Genomic DNA, 20,373 nt, shown 5'->3' with positions numbered 1-20,373 from the left:
GTGACCCCAAATGAGCAAAGGGACATTGCAGACCATGTGGCATCATGATCAGTGTGTAAAGTGGGGGAGGAGAGGGGGACATTTGGAGTGATGGCTTCCCAAGTCACCATTCCATGTGATGGGTCCCTGCTCTCCTGGGGATGGCTGAACACCTGCCTGCCTGTGGGAAGCAGGGGATTCATTGTTTTACCTTGTTTGTGTGCATGGCCTTTGCTTTCCCTATTAAACTGTCTTTATCTCAGCCCATGAGATAGTGGGGGGTGAGTGGCTCTGTGGGGCTGGGCTGCTGGGAGGAAGTAAAGTGAGCCTGTGGGAGAAAGAAAACAGCTCCATGTGTCAGGTACCTGGAATGTGTAGGTAAATATTATTGAAAAGAAAAGTGATATGGCTCAAGCATACTGTTCTGAAAAATGGCAGCTCCCAATACACGTGCTGTGGAGAAGTTTTCCATGGAAATTCTGACACATCATCAAGGAATGACTACAGTTTTCTAATACAGCTTGGGGAGTTCATTCTGTCTGAGGATTGGAGGATTGGTCTCATATGTTGACAACAGAGTATTCTCATCTCCTCCCTCCTTGTCCTACATACTCCTGAGACACAGAGGTGGTAGGCAAATCCAAAATCTTTTTGCAAGAGTTGTAAAGTAGATTCCCAGTAAAATCAGCATCAAAACTCTTTAGGCCCGATTTCATTAAAAAAAACAAAAAACAAACAAACCAGCCATACAGCCATTGAGGAGTAAAGCAGATCTTTACAATCCCAATATTGCACCCTCTCAGTCATCCAGCTGGCACAGGGCTGCCACACCTCTATTTATCCAATGTTTCTGGGGCTTGTCAGAAGGCAGTTCAATGGACAGAACATAGTTGGTTGAGTGCCCAGTGGTGGATAAGATACCTCTTCTTTCACTTGTCTTGTACACAGGGCATGAATAGATGTTCTCATGAAGAAACTTGGAACTTTCTCCAGGTTTCAGCCATATTATGGGCAAAGGATCATAGAGGATTTTTGGTAGTGATTCTCCAATTACCAAGGATTCTCTATCCCATCGGGCACCTTCCAAGAAAAGGCCTCTCACATAAGCCCCATCTTCTGGCATTTTCTTCATTGTGAGCTCCTGTTTCATCACCTAGAACAATTAAACCATTGCTTGATTTTATCTGGAGTATACTAAATCCTGTAAGTGACAATCTGAAATTGCTCCTTTAAATAAAATAACTTTTCATCTGAAAACTCTATTTCTTGCTGCCCCAGAACATGTTTCAAGCTGTTCATGAAAAACAAAATTCTTCTGCATTTTTCTTACCTCAAACTCAAAGCCAACGTGGTCAATTGGGATGGTGTATTTTCTGGCAAAGTTTTGTAAAACACCAGTCAAAAAAGACTGAGTGAAGAAGAATCCTGAGAGCCAAAAGACTGTGGGTGGCCCCTTGTCAACCCAATCCTGAATAAGGAGAGAGAAAACAAATGTAAGAAAAAATCCAATATATTTGTGGCTTCACTGTGCCAATTCACCAGAAAAGGATGTTTTTTCAGACTCCCTCAAACAGCACAATGAGATCTAAGCCTTGATGGGACCCTCTGCATCTTTCCATCAATTTTCTGGTTCTAAAACAACCAGAACTCAGTGCTACTAGAAAAATTTCAGAAAGTAGCATAAGCATGTTTTGTTTAGTCTAGATAGTGGCCTTTAAAAACAAGAGAAGTAATTGAATTTGGACACTTTTATCAAAATACTTTTTTTTACAGTCTTGTAAACACCAATTTCCTAACATGAAAAAGACCAAATTCTTTTCCATTCTTCACTGATCAATATCTCTTCACTGATCACTGTGAGGGCACTCACTAAGCCTACACATCAGATCCTAGCAGAGGAAATCATTCCTGTACAAAGATGTCACACAATGTTCACATAATGCAGTAGGAAAAAGCAAAACAAGGGCAGAATGTCTTCACACTACTGTAGGTTATTTTGAGTCAAAATGCTCTGATCCAGCAAACAGGAAACTCTGCCATTTCTATAAATCTCAGACACTTCTTCCTAGCTTTCTCCTCTCCTGACTTCTATGGGGTTTCACTACATCTCAGTAGCTCACTATTTAAGGTACACCCAAAATTTTAAGTAGTTTTAAGAGTGCAAGGGAAATAATGAAATGGCAAGTTAAAAATAAAATAACCTGTTCAAAAAGTGTGTGAAATGGTGTCACATTTTATGAAACTTGAAAGATATTTACAGACACATATATGAAATTTCATAGTGCCTTTTATGCAGTGGTTCTAAAGCATTCTCACACCCAGCTCACTGTCCTTTCAGCAAGGAAGTCATTAAGACACCAATTCAAACTAAAATGAACCTTCTAGAAATAGAAAGATGGAAACCACCAAAAGCAGCGCTGGATTAGCACCAAGGGATCACGATCCCAGCTCACCCTGGGCAATTGCCCAGCTGACTGCAGTGCTGCTAATGCAGAGTGTATCTGGCCAGGAGTGTGTGTGAGCAGCTCACAGCCTGGAGCTGCCCAGGGGCTGCTGGGCAAGGACTGCACTGACACATTCTCCCCATCCACCTTCCAACTGCAACTCCCCAGACCCCTCAGGGTCAGCTGAGCAGACCTGGAAGAACTCCAAGCGACAGAGGAGATCGGACACGTAACTTCCCAGAGGCTTCAGGGATGGATAGGATTTGGCAGCCCACATGGATGGCACTTTTCCTATTAGCATGCTGTTGAAAACATCTTCCAGCTCAGAAGACATCAACACTTGGCCTTTAATGGCTTTGCCTATATTAATGAGGCTGCTCCGAACAACTTCAGTAAGCCTTGAGAGAAAACAAAGGAATTGTCATTATTTACTTCTTATTACCTGGCTAAATACCCCTCAGTCCAGCTTGAATGAAGGGTTAATAGAAGTGGTAAATGTCCTGTCAGAAATTCCTTATCTCACCGGTAGTTATCAAAATTCTTACGTAACTTTAGAAAAGCAAACAAATTAGAAACACACACGGGAGAAATAAAAGACAGTGAAAACTTTCACTCTAAACAAGGGAAATCAAGTGTCAAGAGCTTTGTAGCACTCATTGTCATAGTGTGCTGTGAATATTGGGGCCTGGGTATCACATAGGCTGCTCTCCCTCAGCACAACAAACCCAAATGTGATTTAAGTTCATACTCCAAGAATACAAGTACTATTGCTATGTTCAGGTAGTCAGCTGCAGCTTTCAAGTCTTTTTAAAAGATTCATCCAAAGCAGAATCTAACATGTTAGGGAAAAAGGCTTGTTTAAGGCTTGTGAGCAGCTATCACCAATGAACACAAGCATATTTCAGTTTAAGAAGTGCTACACCAAACACTGAGCCATACCTGTTAAATCGAATTAGCTCTTGCCTAAGAACTGTGTTCATGGACTCTTCATAAAGTACTGGGTATGCCTTCATCACTTCTTCCATATCAAAGCTACTTGGTAGTTTGGATAGGATGTCCTGTGCCAACTCTTCAACAACTTCCTGAAGTCACAAGTTTGCAGTGAATAACAAATATTCCTTTTCCCCCTCCTATATTTATTGAATAAATTCCATAAACCACTACAAATTTTATTTTTTTTTCTGTAAAACTACATAGGTATTTTAGTCCATTTCCTAAAGATACTGTGCTTTTATGCTCTTACTTTCAGCATCATTCTGTCTGTCTCTGCATGTGCCTGCTTGCTCCTTCCTTCTCAATAATTTTCAATTTGTTAGTAATTTCTCATTTGCAACAAGGTTTTCTAAGGAGACAGGCTGGAGAGCAGACAAGCACAATCCCTTTTCTGCCACAGTGAAGGACAAGACAAAGCATGCAGCATGAGCAAAATAAGGGGAAGACCCCATGAATAACTCACCCACAAGAGAAGCTTTGCTTACAGAATATGATCACTAGACAAGCCTGCAGGAAATGAGGCTCCATCAATCCCACTTTTCAAGAATCCACTTGTGTATAAAATACAGGATGCCAAATCTGAGAGGCTTGAAAGGTTATTTATGTATATCCCAAAGGGGCATGGATTTGGCAAACTGAGCTGCCAGGACTTGTGGTATTAATCTGTTTGAATGCAAAGTCATGAATTTGTTTTCCATCTTTAAAGGTGCTGTGCCAAATCCATCTGATTCTCTACAGGGACATTCCCATCTGCTCCCAGAGCTACACACATGAGATGAGAGGTTGGATTACTCTGAGACCTAGGACAAGCCAGGAAAGGGCCTTTTCAGAGTGCAAATTGATCTTTCTTCCCCAGTTACCTGAGGGGACTTGCCAGCTCCCCCTGCTTCTCTAGGCAAAGTCAGGAGCACTGCATGGAAAAGCTGGTTGGTCTCCTGGTTATCCTTAGTGATGTCTGCATTTTCATGAAGTCCAAACACTTCAGGGTGTGTTGTAATTGGCAAACTTCGTATGTACTCAATGTAAGACTGTAAAACAAACGTTCAGATGCCAGACATCATATAATGTGATAGTCATAAATGATCCAGCTGGGACAGAACCTTCCCATTTACAACTAAAGATGGCAGTTCCCTGTAAAACACATCCAGGAATTGACTGACTCTCCACAGAGATAAATATAAAAGTTCTGAGTGATTCAAAACCTCATGGAGGAGTTGTTATTACCACCCTCGTGTAAGTGGCAAGAGAAAGGAACATAAGAAATATCCAAGGAGTGCTGGTAGGAGTCACAAAAGGATGCTGGATGTGTCATCCCTACAACTGTGGGATCTGAGCACATTCATTATCTCTGTGCAGCTGTTAGAAGGGAAAAAGAGAATGGAAATTGAGTATACACATGCCATTCCACCTCTTCCTCCTGATTGCTGCTTCAAGGTCAGACTAGTTGTGAGAAAGTGCAGAAGTACCATGTGAATTCCTGCAGGCTGACTCCTACTGGCCTTCTAGAACTGTATTGGAAACCTGCACAGGGGTGGCTTCTCTCTTCATCAAAAATGCCAGAGTATTGGATGATCTCTACATCCCCACTGGGGTATGGCAGATATTAAGTACCAGATTCATATTTCATACACAAGATACATTCTGGCATGGCTTTATGATATTATGGGGTATATTTTCTATTTGTCATATTCAGCATTATCTAAGCACAGTGTAGCTAAGTTCTTCCCAATAATTCAGAGAATTTACACTTGTTGTCTCTCACCTCATAGGGGCCATGTGGTGGTATGTAGTAGTCACCTCCAGCTGAGAGCATGTACTTCTCCTGCTCTATGTCCTTGTTGTAGACTGTGGAAAGAAGGGACAGGAGAAGACGCCTGTCTTTATCATCTGTCACTCTGCCTCCATAGTTACACTCCCCTGGAAAAATACAAAGAAAATCAGGACAAAAAAACTGAAATTAATGAACAAATAAAAATTGTTTTGCAACAAGGTGAAACTCTAGTAAGTTGAAGTTCCAAAGCTCCAGATCTTCCAAAGTTTTTAGGTTTTATGCTTTAATTGATTCAATGGAAATTCAACACTTGAACATCTAAGGGCTAAATTTATGTGTCTTGATGATGGAAGGTTTAAGGAACACTATCAGCTGGTCTGAGAAACTGCTGCTGAAAATTCTTTTTCATAAAGCTAATCATAATATTAACAAAAATCAAGAATGACAAGGCTGACAAAGGAGGTGCCAAAAAGCAGCTTGTCTCCCTGGAGAGAGAGAGAATAGAACAGCCACAGCACCTGAGTTATTTACACACATCAACACCTCCTGCTTTAAACCCCTGAGTGTTACCACATCCTCTGGGGAAGCCCCAAGGCTTCCTGTGTCAGTCTCACACTGATCAGCAAAGGTGAACCAGAGGCTCATGGTTTTATGGTTTTATTTGATGAGCATAAAGCAAAGACCAGGAGGTTTGCTGGGCCATCAGTAACTGTAGCCATATACAAGTCAAAACAACAGTGACATCTGAGGGTTTGGGATCTGACTCCAATTGCAGTCCAACTCCAACATCCATCCAATGACAATCCCATTGTTTGTGGAAGGCCAGTAAAACCAACCAGGGTGGAATCCACTCAATTTGTTGAGAACTCACCAGTTTATCAGTGTATCAGCTGAAAGTGCTCAGCAAAGTCAACAAACATGTGAGAGGACGTAATGTCTGTACCTGTTAGATAGGTCAGAGCTTCAAATGGGATCTCTTCATATTCATTCAGAAACATCTGGATCTGTTGCATGCTGATCCTGAGGTCAGACTCATTGAATTCATATGGAATATTCCAACCTGTTCAATTCAGAAGAGATACACAGGTATTGCAGTGGTGCAATGTACTGACAGCTGGGCTCAGGAAATGCTGGTGTTGGTACTACACTGCTCCTGCAGAGCTGAACATACAACTGCCACATAGTCTAGAAGCAGCCTAGAATATACCAGGCTGTTTATTAAACATAAGCTAATTCTGGCATCACAATATCCTGAATATTATATTTTACCTGCTTGGTACTTTAAGCTAATCTGTTGCTATCTGGAAACAATGAGAATAGGAGTTTTTAATTCATTTACTGATTTCAATTTTTAATCTGCCCATCTATTAATACTGTTTGCAGAGGACATTCACAGTAACATTACAATAAAACAAACAAGCAAGCAAGCAAACAAACAGTAACATACTCCAGATGAAAGAATTCTTCAGAAAGCCAAAATCCCTAGTGCAAACCAAAAATAGGGCTATTGATGCAACTATCCTTCTTCACCCAGATTGTTGGTCACATTAGCAGTAGATGTTACATTAGACAATGGCCTCTAGAAACTTCAGTTTTACTCTAAAGCAATAAATCAGTGTCTTCATACTGGAAGTTTAGTGCTTATTTAAACAGCTGACTATTAAAATAATCACAGTGGCTTTCAGTGAAAATGTAATATTTCCTAACAGCAACCTGTTATGAGGAAGACAGACTCAGCTGGAACGGAAGACTTCATTTACACAAGGGCAGAGCATAAATTTTATATAGTTATAAAAATGGATTCTCTAAGTCCATACATTTCTATGCTATATAGAAATTCTATAGTTTCCTACATATTTGAAGATTACAGAAAAAGCTGAAGCACAAATCTTATGAATACATATATTTTCATTGCTATGTTATAAAAAACACACTGCAGCTACATAGATTTGTTTCACACCAAGTAAATATATGCACGAAGTTTGATAAAACAAAGTATGCACATAGTAACAAAAGCAGAATAGAAGACATATTTTTAATTATAAAAATTTAAAACAGATCTGAATTTGATTGTTACTAAGAACCACAGTAATAATTTAATAATTTAGTAAGCTATAATTTCATGTAACTACTGTATAATATATTAATTTGGAAAAATAGTACTTTCTATTCTTCCCCAGGGTAATACTTTTAACAGCTTCAAAAGTAGCTTTGGCTGAATAAGAATCCCTGCAAATAACAGCTTATAGACTTTATGATGTTCTGTGCAATGCAGATTGCACTCTTGTAATAGTGTTAACAGTATAACAATTAACAAAACTGCCTTTTTACAGAGAGACTCCAGCAATGCATTTCAAAAGCACAAATTGTGTTTTTGAAATTAAGTGCAAAATAATCTAAAACTTACCCAGTGGGCCAAAGTTTCTCCTTTCCTGCACAACAGCATGAAAAAAGCAAAGACCAAAAAGCAGTTTTTGCCACATTTTTGGCTTTTGGCAGCTTTTAAAAAACACAGGGTCGGAGATGGGATCGTTCAGGTAGGAGCGAAGGAGGTTCACTCTGACACCTTTGGGAGGCTCATTTGTCATTTTGATGCCATTCTGGAGGATACTAACAGGAAACTTTTCTGATGGATAACTAGTTAACCACAACCTAAAAAGTTTGACAAGCACATAATTAAAAAATCATATAATAGTAAGAGTAGTAGTAATAATAATAATTTTAAAATCAGTAATATAATCCTGCATCTTGATCTTAAGAAGACTAAGTTTTACTACTTGCTTAACTATAAAGATAACATCTAAATTTGGTCTAAAATGCAGGCATAAAGTAGATTATATTGGACAGGTAGAAAAGATGACCTCTTAATTATGGATCTTTATTTTACCACTGCACATAAATCATATGAATGTCATACTCAGGCATTCTTACAGAGGTATTTTAATTTCTTTTTAGTAGCATCTTCAGCAAACAGGAAATGCTCACATTAAAAAGTGCAAAATACTAAAATTCCTACCTGAACTTATCATGGGTATTCTCAGGCACTATAACTTCCTCACAGATTTTTTCCAAGGCAGGCATCCAGCTGGTTGCAAGATGGCAGTTTTGTAACACTACCCAGGTTCCATCAGTAATAGCTTGATAAATCATTTTTTCTGCTATTGGGCCCTGGCCCTGGCCCAGTGAAACTGTTTGAACACTTGAGCTTCCCATGCTAACATCATCAGCAAATTTTAGCAAACCTGTGATGGCAAGTTTTATACATGCAAAAAAAAAATACAAAGTCTATCAGAAAGTAGAATATGTTATATTCATTGTTTTTATAATTTAATTAAAGGGAGAAAATTCAACAAATATTTTACTCAATTAAAAATAAAAAGAAAACACAAAAAACCCCCACCTCAACAACCCAGAAGTAGTATCATATGCTGTATCAGTCACTGTGTCTCTGAGGCATATACTAAAATTTAGGGGTATAAGGTATTAATTAAAAAAAAAAAAAAAACAACACAAAAACCAGCCAAGTTAAATGGCTGACCTCTTCTTTGGCCCCAGGTGTTCAGTTCCAGGCTGCACAACAGCCCTCAACTCTATTGGATGGGTACAATTGTTTATGAGAGTTGAGCTGCAAACTGGATCTTTACATCTGGCTAAAAATAGACCTCCAGCTTTGCTATGAAAATCAGTACTTTCTGGAAATACATCCTTATGGTATGGCTCCATATTACAATTCTTTTGGCAGAAAACCAGATTTAAAAATAACCTGGGTGGTTATACTTTAAAGGACATTCAACAAATGTGTTTTTAAGTGTGGCCTATACACCATTTAATTAGTAACTGAGAGGGAGGAAACTTACTGGAGGAGGGGTTGCAATAAAGACTGGGGCAAACCTCCAACACCCACTGAAAGAACTGTAATGCAGGTACAAATTATAAACTGGTCTGAATGCTTCAATCTGTTAGATCCCCAAATTGCTGCTCAGAGACTGAGACATTTCATCACCACTACTTTCACTCCACCCCCTAACAATTTTACTACTGTTGTTTATATATGGGCAGATGCCAGTGTTTGATATTCCATCACTGCTGTATTGTACTTTAAAGACATTTTAAAGATCAGATGAGGGGGCCTTCACTATTAACAGTTTAGTCAGACTCAGTGACATTTAACCAGACAAAAAAAGATTTTTTAATACCAATCTCACCTGCCATAGGATCAGCACCAGGTGATAATATAAAAATCAAAGGGGCACAACAATTTGAGTCACTGTAACTTCTTCCAAGATCAAATGTAGGTGGTTCAATGAATGTTCTTCCCATGTTTTCCACGATGAAGGTCCGCACTGCCGGAACAATTTTGTCAGGTCGCAAACACCTGAGAATAACCATGCGATCCAACCCCGTCAGTGAGTCCCAGTCATCTGGCAAGGCTTCCTCATGGGGCCTGACAGAGTCATAGAGTGGCTTCCACTTGGAGGAATTGTCTCTGACATGTTCCATTAGTCCCTGCAGGTTGGTCAGGCCAGATGCACGCACGATCTCGGCCCATGATTTGTTAGACAGCCAGTCTGGAGCTGGGTTGGGGTGAGGATTATCGAGAGCAACACCTCCTGTCAGGAGGAAACGCCAAACTGCATCATCTATCTGGCCTTTTCCCTTCATAATGCCTATTGTTAGAAGGAAGGAGAACAACAACTTGTCCTTTTCAAACAATGAACGGCAGACATTATTGTAGATGCTCACTGTGAAATGCTCAGTTATATTTTTAATTCTCTCCTTTAAACGTCCACTCTTAAGACTTTTAGCAATAGATTGAACATACAAGTTAATGAACCAAATCAATGAATACTGGTACATAGGTTCAATGTTAGCCAAGTCAGAGATGCAGAAGAAGATAACAGCTGAATGAACAGCAACTGGCTTATATCCCATTCGAGTAGAATCTATTTCCTTCTCAGTTACAGAGGCAATTTGTTGCTTTTCAGAGATTTCTTCAGACAACTGCTTGGATGAAGACAAAATATTAATTGCTGTTTCATCCTCTAAGATGTTTCCTTCTGAATGGGAAAGGACCTCCAGGATTTTATCTTCTAATTCCTTTAGTTGTTTCTTATTGGCTGCACTTTCTAGAATGAGTTGATTTTTCTTTTCTTCTAGCTCAGGCTTTTCCTTTGCAGCTACAATTCCAAGAAGCTGGTCCTGAAGACCCAAAGGTGTAATCATGAAATTGAGTAGACAAACTTTCACAGCGACTTCAGGATAATAATGAGGATTTCTTAAGTGGGTTGTCATGTAAAACCTGAAGTCTCTTGAATATTCAATTATGTTTTCCCCTAATTTCATGTATTCTACTCCTTGTTGTTTGAATGTTTGCTTTAATAAAATAGGTTCTAAGAAAGCATCTAATTCTTCACCAATATTTTCTAGCAAGACTGGTGTTCCAAGCTGAAGAGCAGTTTCTAATGTCCTCACATAATGTGTGTCAGATAATTTGATAACTGACAGTTTGTTAGTTTTCTCCATATTTTTTATCCACTTGTTAGCTTGCCTTTGAGGATCTATCATTAAAGCCCATCTTCTTGAGTTAGAAACAATTACACCATTGTCAATGGAAAAAGAATCAACTGGCAGTCCAGCAATCTGCCAGGCACGGATTTTGACTGGATCCCCTAATGTATTACTTAAGCTGAAATCACTGGAGCACGGAATGTTCTTTTCAATGCACAGTTCCTGCCACTGCTTTTGACATTGTAGGCGATAATCAACAGTAAAGGCTCCCAAATAAGCCACAGTTCCTGATGACAACAGCACATCCCCCACTAGATCTATGTACTGAATTCCTAACAACCGTGCAGCTTCTGTCCACCTGTCCTTCTCTCCACCCAGACCACTGATCAGCTGCTCAGCTCTCACCAGCTTTAGTGAACAACGTTCAATATTATTCTCCAACTCTATCTTTTTGTTATTCATTTCATCAAACTCATCTTGCAAAGCTTGCAGGCGATCAACAACCTCCTTGAGTTCTGCTTGTTTCACCTGCAGCTTCTGCATTTGGACGTCCAGGATGGCTTCAGCCTCCTGCAGGCGCACGCGCTTTGGGGCCACCACTTTCTGCACGCGGTCATAGACCTCCATGGCTCGCACCCACTTGCACAGGCCTTCACAGGCAGACGAGACGTTTTTTACAACGTCTGGCTGAAAATCTGGGTGATTCATAAACTTCTCTCTAATTTTCTTCATTATAGGAGGAGGAATATTATCCTTGTCATAGGTCTTTAGTCTGTCAAGGAACTTAATATCTGAAAGAAGTTTCTTGGCTGGCCCCCAGAAGTCTTCAATCATTTTACCTATATGGCAAATAAGACTAAAATCAGGCTCAATACAGGCATGTTCAAATTGAAAAAAATACTTTGAAACATAGTATGAAAAATTAACATCAATGATAATGCAATGGAATTTTACTATGCGAAGACTATTCAATAGTTTGAGAAAATCAATACCTAAAGGAATTAATACAAGACCTTCAGCATAACTAACCAATGTCAATATTTATTAACTGCATATTAATTCTAAATCAACTAAGCACATTGAGGGTAACAAATTACTATACAGTCTTTCTTAGCATCATCTATTAGATAAATCAGTAACTGCAGAACTATTCCTTCTTAATCTAGATAAGATCATTTTTGATGAAAGGCATTTGTATAATTCTTATTTTTAATTGAAGGGTTGAACTGTATAGGCATAAGGTAGAAGAAAGAAAAGGGTCTCTTTCCTACCTTGCAAATCCTGCACAATCTCACAATAGCAACATTAAACCACACAGAAAAATCTCGTTAGAATAATGTGTGGCAGAGGTATAACCAGAATTCCCTCTCCCAGCATAACTGATAGTTTGGAAACAGGCATTACAAGGGGAAACACAGGCAGATGGTGCACAGCACACCTCCAGCACCCAGAGTTCCTCAAGGCAATGCAAATCTCAAGGTTGGGTCAAAGCAAGTTGAAGGGATGACTTTGTGCTGTTGTCTGGGATCATATTTACAAAGCTTGTACAACAGCGTCAGGCAAGGGCAGTATGTTAGCACGGCAAAAGCAGCTCTTCACTACTCAGTGTACTTGTCACTGCCAGCAAAATGCACCTCCAGTGCACACAGCTGCATTCATGCCACAAGAACCTCACCAGCACACCACAGCAGCACCCACCCATTCCTGGGGCAGGAATAACAAAAGCTGTGTCATTACCGCTGCCACTGGGGTCGGGTTTCCTCTCTGCCTTAACTGCCCTCATGACACAGATACTCTCCATGACCAGCTTGACAGGACCAGGTGGATTCGTCATGGATTTCACAAGAGTGATGTCAGAAGGATTCAAGGTGTTTAGAGCTGCCTCTGCTGCCTCCAGAGCTGGCATAGCCTCTGCAAGGTCTGCTTCACATTCGTCCTGTGAAGACATTGGACAAAAAGCTGTAAAAACCTTCAGCCAGTACCAGGCCTGCAGCCTGATCACCCCACTACAGCACAGCCTCACAGAACCTTCTCTCTTCTTCAATACCCATTAACCAGACTCTTCACAACATTGTGTTTCTAGGAGAGAAAACTACTTGCACAATTTGACTGCACAGTTTAAAGAGGGAAGGTTTGTAGATAAATTAGTAACTTCTATAAACAGAACCGATAGTTGAAAAAGTCAGACAAGCTTTCAAGATCAAAGTCTCTCTGGTTTAGCAATGAGAATGAAAATAAATATTAGATACCGTTGTTCTTATTTAAATCTCACACTGCTGATCAGGTGAAAAATGGATACTGTGTAGCTTAAATTCTTTATCATATATTCTGATCTCAGCAATTATCCATTTTAAATATCACTGACATTTCCAACTAACTACAGAAAAAATATTGAGGAATCTTGAGGCTTCCCACAGCAAATTCTGTGTTACAGACATCTGGCTGTGGCATAACCTCTAAAGTTATTCCTTATAGGACTACATGCAGCATATGCCAAATTAACTCAGCTAACTCTAAATTAACTGTCTTTGGGTCTGGAAACAGTTAAACTCATTATTCAATCTGCTGAAAATGAGAACATATTAGTAGAGAAATAAGAGCTATAGAGCTTTTGGAATGTGAACTAGAAAGGGAAGCTATGCAGGACTGTGAGATGCAGTCATACTCCAAACAGCCTGAATTTACTGTGTTTCTATTAGGAGTGTCATTCATCATCTGCAATTTTGTTAGTCTAAGAGCTCGGCTCACCCCATTAACACATCGTCACAGCTCCCATTTACTTGGAACCCATCCTGCTCCAGGCTCAAGCCCTTGTGCTCTACCTTAATACCCTGGGCAACAGCAGCTGCATCATTGGCCTCTTTTTCATCTGCTGACACTATTGCCTTTTTTGCATCTACTTCAACTGTTTCCTTTTCAATCTTGACCATCATTTTATCTGTTTCTGCAGATGTTTTAATCAGTTCAGGCTGAAGGTCAGTCAGTTCTTTCTGCATGTCTGCAACCTGATGAATACAACAGGAAATCAAGAAGAAATCTGTTCAAGCATTGCATGTATTTCATATCTTGATGTCTTAGGAAGAAAGATTGGAAACCCCTATAGTAATACAATCTAAAAAAGGACATTTGATTTAAAGAATAAATTCTCTAGTTTATTTTTGCTAAGAGCTGTTTCATTTAACTGTTTAGATTTTAAAAGGTATATTTATCATCATCTATACAATACACTTGCTTTTTTAAGATTCATTAATGTCGATGATGAACATTATATTGACTAATTCTATTTTTCCCTCACAGTCACTTTCAGATAATGAAAGTTTAAATAATGCTTTAGTGCACAGGTGGAAAACAAAATCCTAAAGAAACCTGGAATGGAACACAGAATTTGTGACAGCAACAGCTGCAAACTGGATCTTCTTCATCCAGCAAGTATCTAGAAACCCCTTTAGTTTGCATCTTGGAAAGATCAATCCCTGGATCCCATGGGTTGAAAAAGGAATTATTTATCTGGAACCTGATCAATTTCCTACTTGGAATCTACTCAGAAATTAATGCTTAATATTGTCTTACAATGTTTTTCAATTTCTCCCCTATTTTGGAAAGGGTAATAGGTACAAGAAAGCTGAGGTGGATTCTCCATATAAGGTTTTGAGAACATAATTAAATTTATAACATTTATTCCTTCAACATTTAATGAGTACCTTCATTTTAATTTTATTTTCTATTAAGAGCTATAATCCAAGATCACAGTTTCTTCAGCTTACTAAGCAGAAAACTTTTCCTGCAGGCTTTCTACAGAAAGCTATCAATAGCATCAAGAATATAGTGAAGAACAAATTAATAAATTTTATTTTTGTAAGTTTCAACCACACAGACCCCACACTGAAGTATGCCTATGGCACATATTCAGCATCTTCATCTGAAACTTACTTGTGAAGCTGCAAAGTCAAGCTTTTCAAGTCCCATAAGATAACGAGTCCTCATCATGTCAACTTCCTCCCTTTTTCTGTTCAGCAGGGACTTGAAGGTGAGAATCAACTCCACGTAGGAAGTTGGTGTCACGTAGTTGTGTCTGCGCAGCGTCGCGTAGTAGCCAACAGAGAGGTCTCTCACACTTTCTTGGAAATATTTGCACACAGACACAACCCTAGGGAAAAATTTTCCACATTACTTTGAAATACAGTCTGTCTTTAGGTCAACTCTCAAAAAATTACTCTAAGCTTATGAAGTCATATTAGTGTTAGGGAAGGCAGAAATGTATTTTCCCCATTATTAGAAATATTATGGACTCTTCTCTAAGACTGGTGTGGTTTTGAGAAATATCAGATACATATGTCTCAGTATCTTTGACTTGCACTGAAATCCCAGAGTTGGCTTAGCTTTATCCATTTATAAGGACAGATCAAATACACTGGGGGCACAAGGGACAGGGGAACAAACTTTTGCTTCACATGTCTCTTGAGAAATAAACTCATACTCTTTTCTAACGTCATCTTTGAGCTCAATATCCTCTAAAAACTTGTTAGCAACCATTTCCAAAGCATCTGTAGGCCAGGTTTGGAACCAATCAATGGTGCAGCAGTTTATCAGTGAAGGGAACATCCGTAATCGATTCCGAAATGCATCTCCAATAGGACTCATGGCTGCAAAAATAAAAACATGATCATTACCTAAGTTTCTTAGCAGCTAGGAAGCAGAAAAACAAATAAACCTAAAAAAAAAAATTCTAAGAAACAACGCATTGTATACAGACCTAAGACAATATGCAAATTTTTCTTCACCCTTTCAATAAAGAAGTTGTACATAGCAAGGGGCGTGGCTTCAATCTTCCTGTTCTCCATCCTTGCTGCAGCTTGCATTTTCTCAACAATTTCAGCTTTCTCATCCGCTGGAAAGATATTAGGCACGTCCCCAGTATTTAAAAGCATGTTGATATCTTCCACGAACGATTCATCCTTTATTTGATTATCACAGAACAAAAAGGACAGATTGCTGTTACCAACACCTGCTTTCAGCATGACTTGTTTAATATCATCTTTCCATTCACTGATGCCATAGGACTTGGTGATTTCGATCTGGAAGAGCTCAAAGGAGTGCATGAAGGTGGCGAGCTTGGTCGCGCTCTGCCGGCCGCTCCCGCCAACGCCCACCAGCAGCAGGTGTCCATTATCCTGTTTCAGTACCCTGCAGATCCTGGAGATGTGCTCAATGGCAAACTGGAACATGACCAGGGACATGGGGGCCTTGCTGATATTGTTGTACTCCTCAAGGTAGTATTCCATCACGCTTGTCAGCTGCTTTAGGTCTGTGATTTCATCATAAATTCTGACAGAAGTGCTTGGCTTTAAATAGTCTCCAAAGAACAGGGCACGAATATTATCATCAGTGACTTTTCCAGTCGGTGAGAGATGACCTAGTACCTAGCAAAAAGGCAAGAATCAACAGATAATTCCAGCTATTAGAGAATTATTTTCCTTAAAGTCATAATAATCCTTATCTACATAGCATTAATATTGCAGAAAGCACTGCTTTTCATGTTCTAGTTACAACCTTGGTCTGGAAAATAATACTGTAGGCTGACATGCAGGTTTCCATATATGCATACCTCACAGAGAGGTCCTGCTGTCAAATATAGCATAGTTCTAAAAAGGCTTCTCAGAAAGGTACCTACTACACCCATTGGATCATCCAAGGAATTATCTTGGGTAAAAGCACAGATAAATGCTGTGCAAGACATTTATTCCACTCCAGGTGGTCCTCTCTACTAACTCAGAATCCCTCAGAAGTTATGAATCATTCTGATATGAATAATCAATGCTGAATAGAAGATTGTCCAAACTTTTTAAATTCACTGATCAAAATACTGCAAAATGCCTCCAATACTGATTTAATCTCAATTGAATAAGTTTAAGTATTTCTGAAAATGCATCAGTATCATCTTGGTCCCAGCACATTACACAAAAATACCTTATTAAAGTTCTGCTTGAAGCTATTTAATGTTGTCTCTTGTACCATCTGAAAGAAAACATTCTTGTCATCATCATCAACCAAGCGATCATAGAAAACTCTGTAAACCTCATGAACCCAAAGTCTGATCAGTTTATCTCCGTCCTGAAAATGAAAATACAAAAGAATGGGTAAATATAGCTCAGGCGGGATTTGTTCAAAGAGAAAAGGTTAGAAATGTCCATCTGGACCCTGCCATACCTTGTACTAAACTCAGTGGGAATCTTTCATTCCCAAGCTATTCAGCACATGGCCCAGCATCTGCTAACTTACCTGGATTCCTCACCTAGTTACCATCTTGTCCTTCCTGCCAACATAAACTGGTACTTTCATGTCAAAGCACTTTTTCTCTACTGGATCAAATCAAATAGTATTAACAAAATGACAGCTCTCTCCCTCAGAGACAGACAGAAAATACATAACAAGGAATTTAGGGACTATTCTGATCTTAAACCCTGCAAATCTATTGAAATCATAGTTCATGTATTATAAAAATAATTAACTTTTTTCACTGCTCTCTCCTACATCAACATAATAAAACTACAACTTACTTGCAAATGAGTGTGTGGACAGAGCAGAACTCCTTTAATAACCCTGGAAAAATCCCGTAGATTAAAGACATAGTGGGATTTTGAAGGAGTTGGGAGAAAATTATCAACTGCCAATTTATACAGCACCGACGTCGCTTGGACCATCATCTTACCCAGCCTTAAGAAGGAAAAGAAGTACAAATTTAACTTCTGAACATAAATTACAGGGAAAAGACAAAAGTGCTACAGTAAATTGATCCCATTACCTTAGAAATGAAGCATCAAAGCCATTGCTGAAGTGCCAGTCAGTAACTGCAGTAAAAATCCTGGTTAAAATATCATCATTGAAAGCAGAGATAGAGACAATATTCAAGTGCCGTGTGAAGCGTCCTGGAACACACACAGAAGGATGCAGAGAGATTTAAATGGTGAAATATTTTTCCACTTTTCAGCTTTCTTCTTCTAGGATTGCCTGTCATTAAAAAACATTTGAATCTGGCACCAGCTTCATGATTTTGTTTCTGGCAAATTTCTGCCCTAGCAGTGAAGCAAAAGAAATATAAACTGGACTACATTTTCTATAAGTATTTAACTTAAAACAACTGTTTTGAATATATAGAACATGAATCATCATTACAAGGCTATTACTCAATTTAACATTTCAGCTCACATGAGCCTTTTGATTATGATGACACAGTAAAACTTTTACAAAGTCAAGCATCTTGTTATTGGCTTTCACCTAAAAACAATCATTCTACATGAGTAGATTTTAGAAATTTAGCTGTATCAGAAGACTTATTTTCATAAAGCCTCTCAGAACACACACAGTTATACCTGTATCACAGTGTTTATAAGAAGCAAAGCAGCATGAAGTGCCCTATAACAATGCAGCTGTATATAGCCTAAAATAATGAAGCTGCAGGTACATTAGGGCATTTATTTACATAATTTTTTCATTAGAAAATATAACCTCCCTTATGATGCCGTGACAGGAATCATGGACTTGCAGGTAACATTCCTGTAAATAAATGCAGGCAGCCTACCTTAACATCAGGAGATACAACTTCAGAAGAGACTTTCCAGAGACATGGCAAGCAGATGTATTCCCTCCCTTTTCCAAATTACAGAAACCAGAAAAAATCTCCATCGCTAATTTTAGAATAACTTCTGTCATTCACAGTACAATCAACTCTAAAAATTGTTTCTAATGGTGATTAATCTCCCTCTGTTAGAGGTACAGATTTGAACTTGAACATAACAGACCTGAACTTGGAATAACCCACTCAGTGAATGCACCTGTAGATCCACCAGTTGTAGATAAATGTTGAATTTGCCATCAGCAAACCTGAACCCACCCTTTAACTTCAGTCTGCTAGACAACCACCTGCCACAGTAATGTATTTCCTACCTGTAATGTCATTCCTGCCTCCCCCAGGGGGACCCATAGCTGTGACAAGCAGGACATCTATGATGCTGAGGTGGGATGAATCCTTCCTGTCATACCAGTGCCCGTGATCGATCCATTGCCTGAGAAGCTCAATAGCTGGCTGGGCTCCATACATCTCCTTTTCAGGCATGTTTAGGTCATCTATGGAGAACAGAGACATTGAATAAAAAAACATCAGTGTTTGGGAATTCAGTTTTTTCTAAGAAGGAAAAGTAACTGTACTAGAGGTTGTAAAAGGCTGTGTGTTGTTATTCCTGCTGCCCATTGAACTAACCAAAATCAAATACCATTACACCTCACAGGCATAATTAGGGTGATGGCTTAACTAATTGTGGCTGGTGATTTTATGTCATGTCATGTACCACTGCAACTCTAAGAACTATTCTGAAGACAACCACCAGTTAAACCTCCCAGCAAGGGCAGTGCTAATCCTTTGGTGATCCCTCTGGGCCCCTTCCAGTTCAGGAGATTCTAGGATTCTCTGGGTGCCTGAAAAAAGCACTAAGGCAATCCAAATTTACTAGTCTTGGTGAACCACTTCCTTTGCCTAAAACCAGAACAAGAATTATTTTTTAAAAATGAAATAAATATGTCTTACCCACAAAAATTATAGCTTCTTTCCCTGTTGGAGGTCCAAACAATCCTTTTCTTCTTCTGTCCAGCTTGGACATAATAATATCCTGGGTCTGGTTAGCAGATGTTCTTGCAGAGAAGTTGATGAAACTTGGGATGTATTTTTCCTTTGGTAGTTTCAGTAGAAAGTTGTTTGTTATAGCTGTTTTTCCAGTGCCAGTGGGACCCACAAAAAGCAAAGGGACATTATGATCCACATATGTTTGAAGAAAAAACATTTGTCTGGCAGTTTCCATTGTTGGAATGATTAGCTCAGATACCTGTTAAACAGGAAAGTAAAATAAAACATGAAAATCAAACATCTAATACCTTAATCAACATGACTATTTGCAAGCAACTACAGGAACCCTGTAGCACACAAAAAGTTGTATTTTAAAAAGTTCTGTGTTTTAAAAAGTTCTATTGTCTGAAAACCTAAGCTATAACAACGTTCTAGTAAATACCATTGCCCCACTTCTTGTTCAGGGCTTATACAGTCAATAGCACAACCAGTATTACCTAAATTATGGTTCACAGACATTATATAAAGCCTGGAGAACTACAGAGTTAAATATGGCCTAGTTCTGTTCCCCTACTGTGCAAAGGGAAAGGAACATTGGTATGGAAATTTTTTTTCTCTTCCTCATTTTTTACTTATAATTAGCAGCTGTGGATTTGATATCAAGGAAAGATTTTTGGCAGCAGAATGAAATGCCATCTTGCATCTCTCGTGTACCTAATAGACAAGACAATGGCAACTACAGTGGAATGAAAAGTTGAACAAGCTTAAGTTATCCTGAAATTTGACCTGCAGATCTCTGCTGTGCTTCCCTTCCATTCAGTTCACAGCTGCCATCAAAATCTGAGTGCCCCTATTTGGAATGGAGGGGATCCAGGACTCTCAGTACTGTTCCCCACATCCCAGTCTCTTTGCTTGCTTTCTCTGAATAATTCATAGTACAATGTCATGAGATCAACCACTGAAAACAGAAATGAAGGAATGGAAATTCAGGCTTTGGCTTTTTCCCACCATGGTTTCTCCAATATCAAATGCTGTCAGAGAACAAAGCAGAACCCAAATTT

At 39.1% G+C, this 20,373-nt stretch overlaps 1 protein-coding gene across 1 annotated transcript in view; it reads right to left on the bottom strand.

Annotated features, from left to right (window-relative positions):
• Positions 1 to 689: 689 nt before the first annotated feature.
• Positions 690 to 20,373, bottom strand: part of DNAH3 (dynein axonemal heavy chain 3) — a 51,354-nt gene continuing 31,670 nt past the window's right edge. The window contains exons 42-61 of the mRNA XM_059484197.1: positions 19,277 to 19,571; positions 18,640 to 18,819; positions 17,498 to 17,621; positions 17,253 to 17,409; positions 16,663 to 16,806; positions 15,449 to 16,115; positions 15,173 to 15,338; positions 14,626 to 14,842; positions 13,518 to 13,700; positions 12,433 to 12,631; positions 9,393 to 11,534; positions 8,204 to 8,429; positions 7,595 to 7,839; positions 6,131 to 6,247; positions 5,179 to 5,333; positions 4,277 to 4,444; positions 3,363 to 3,505; positions 2,617 to 2,821; positions 1,310 to 1,447; positions 690 to 1,132 (exon numbers count right to left, since the gene is read on the bottom strand). Of these exons, the coding sequence (XP_059340180.1) occupies positions 779 to 1,132; positions 1,310 to 1,447; positions 2,617 to 2,821; positions 3,363 to 3,505; positions 4,277 to 4,444; positions 5,179 to 5,333; positions 6,131 to 6,247; positions 7,595 to 7,839; positions 8,204 to 8,429; positions 9,393 to 11,534; positions 12,433 to 12,631; positions 13,518 to 13,700; positions 14,626 to 14,842; positions 15,173 to 15,338; positions 15,449 to 16,115; positions 16,663 to 16,806; positions 17,253 to 17,409; positions 17,498 to 17,621; positions 18,640 to 18,819; positions 19,277 to 19,571 (6,225 nt within the window). The 3' untranslated portion in view covers positions 690 to 778. The remainder of the gene's footprint in view (positions 1,133 to 1,309; positions 1,448 to 2,616; positions 2,822 to 3,362; positions 3,506 to 4,276; positions 4,445 to 5,178; positions 5,334 to 6,130; positions 6,248 to 7,594; positions 7,840 to 8,203; positions 8,430 to 9,392; positions 11,535 to 12,432; positions 12,632 to 13,517; positions 13,701 to 14,625; positions 14,843 to 15,172; positions 15,339 to 15,448; positions 16,116 to 16,662; positions 16,807 to 17,252; positions 17,410 to 17,497; positions 17,622 to 18,639; positions 18,820 to 19,276; positions 19,572 to 20,373) is intronic.

This window comes from Ammospiza nelsoni, chromosome 17 (genome assembly GCF_027579445.1).
Source record: "Ammospiza nelsoni isolate bAmmNel1 chromosome 17, bAmmNel1.pri, whole genome shotgun sequence".
NCBI lineage: Eukaryota > Metazoa > Chordata > Aves > Passeriformes > Passerellidae > Ammospiza > Ammospiza nelsoni.
The sequence above is the reverse complement of the archived record's forward strand: the minus strand, read 5'-3'. Positions and strand labels throughout refer to the sequence as shown.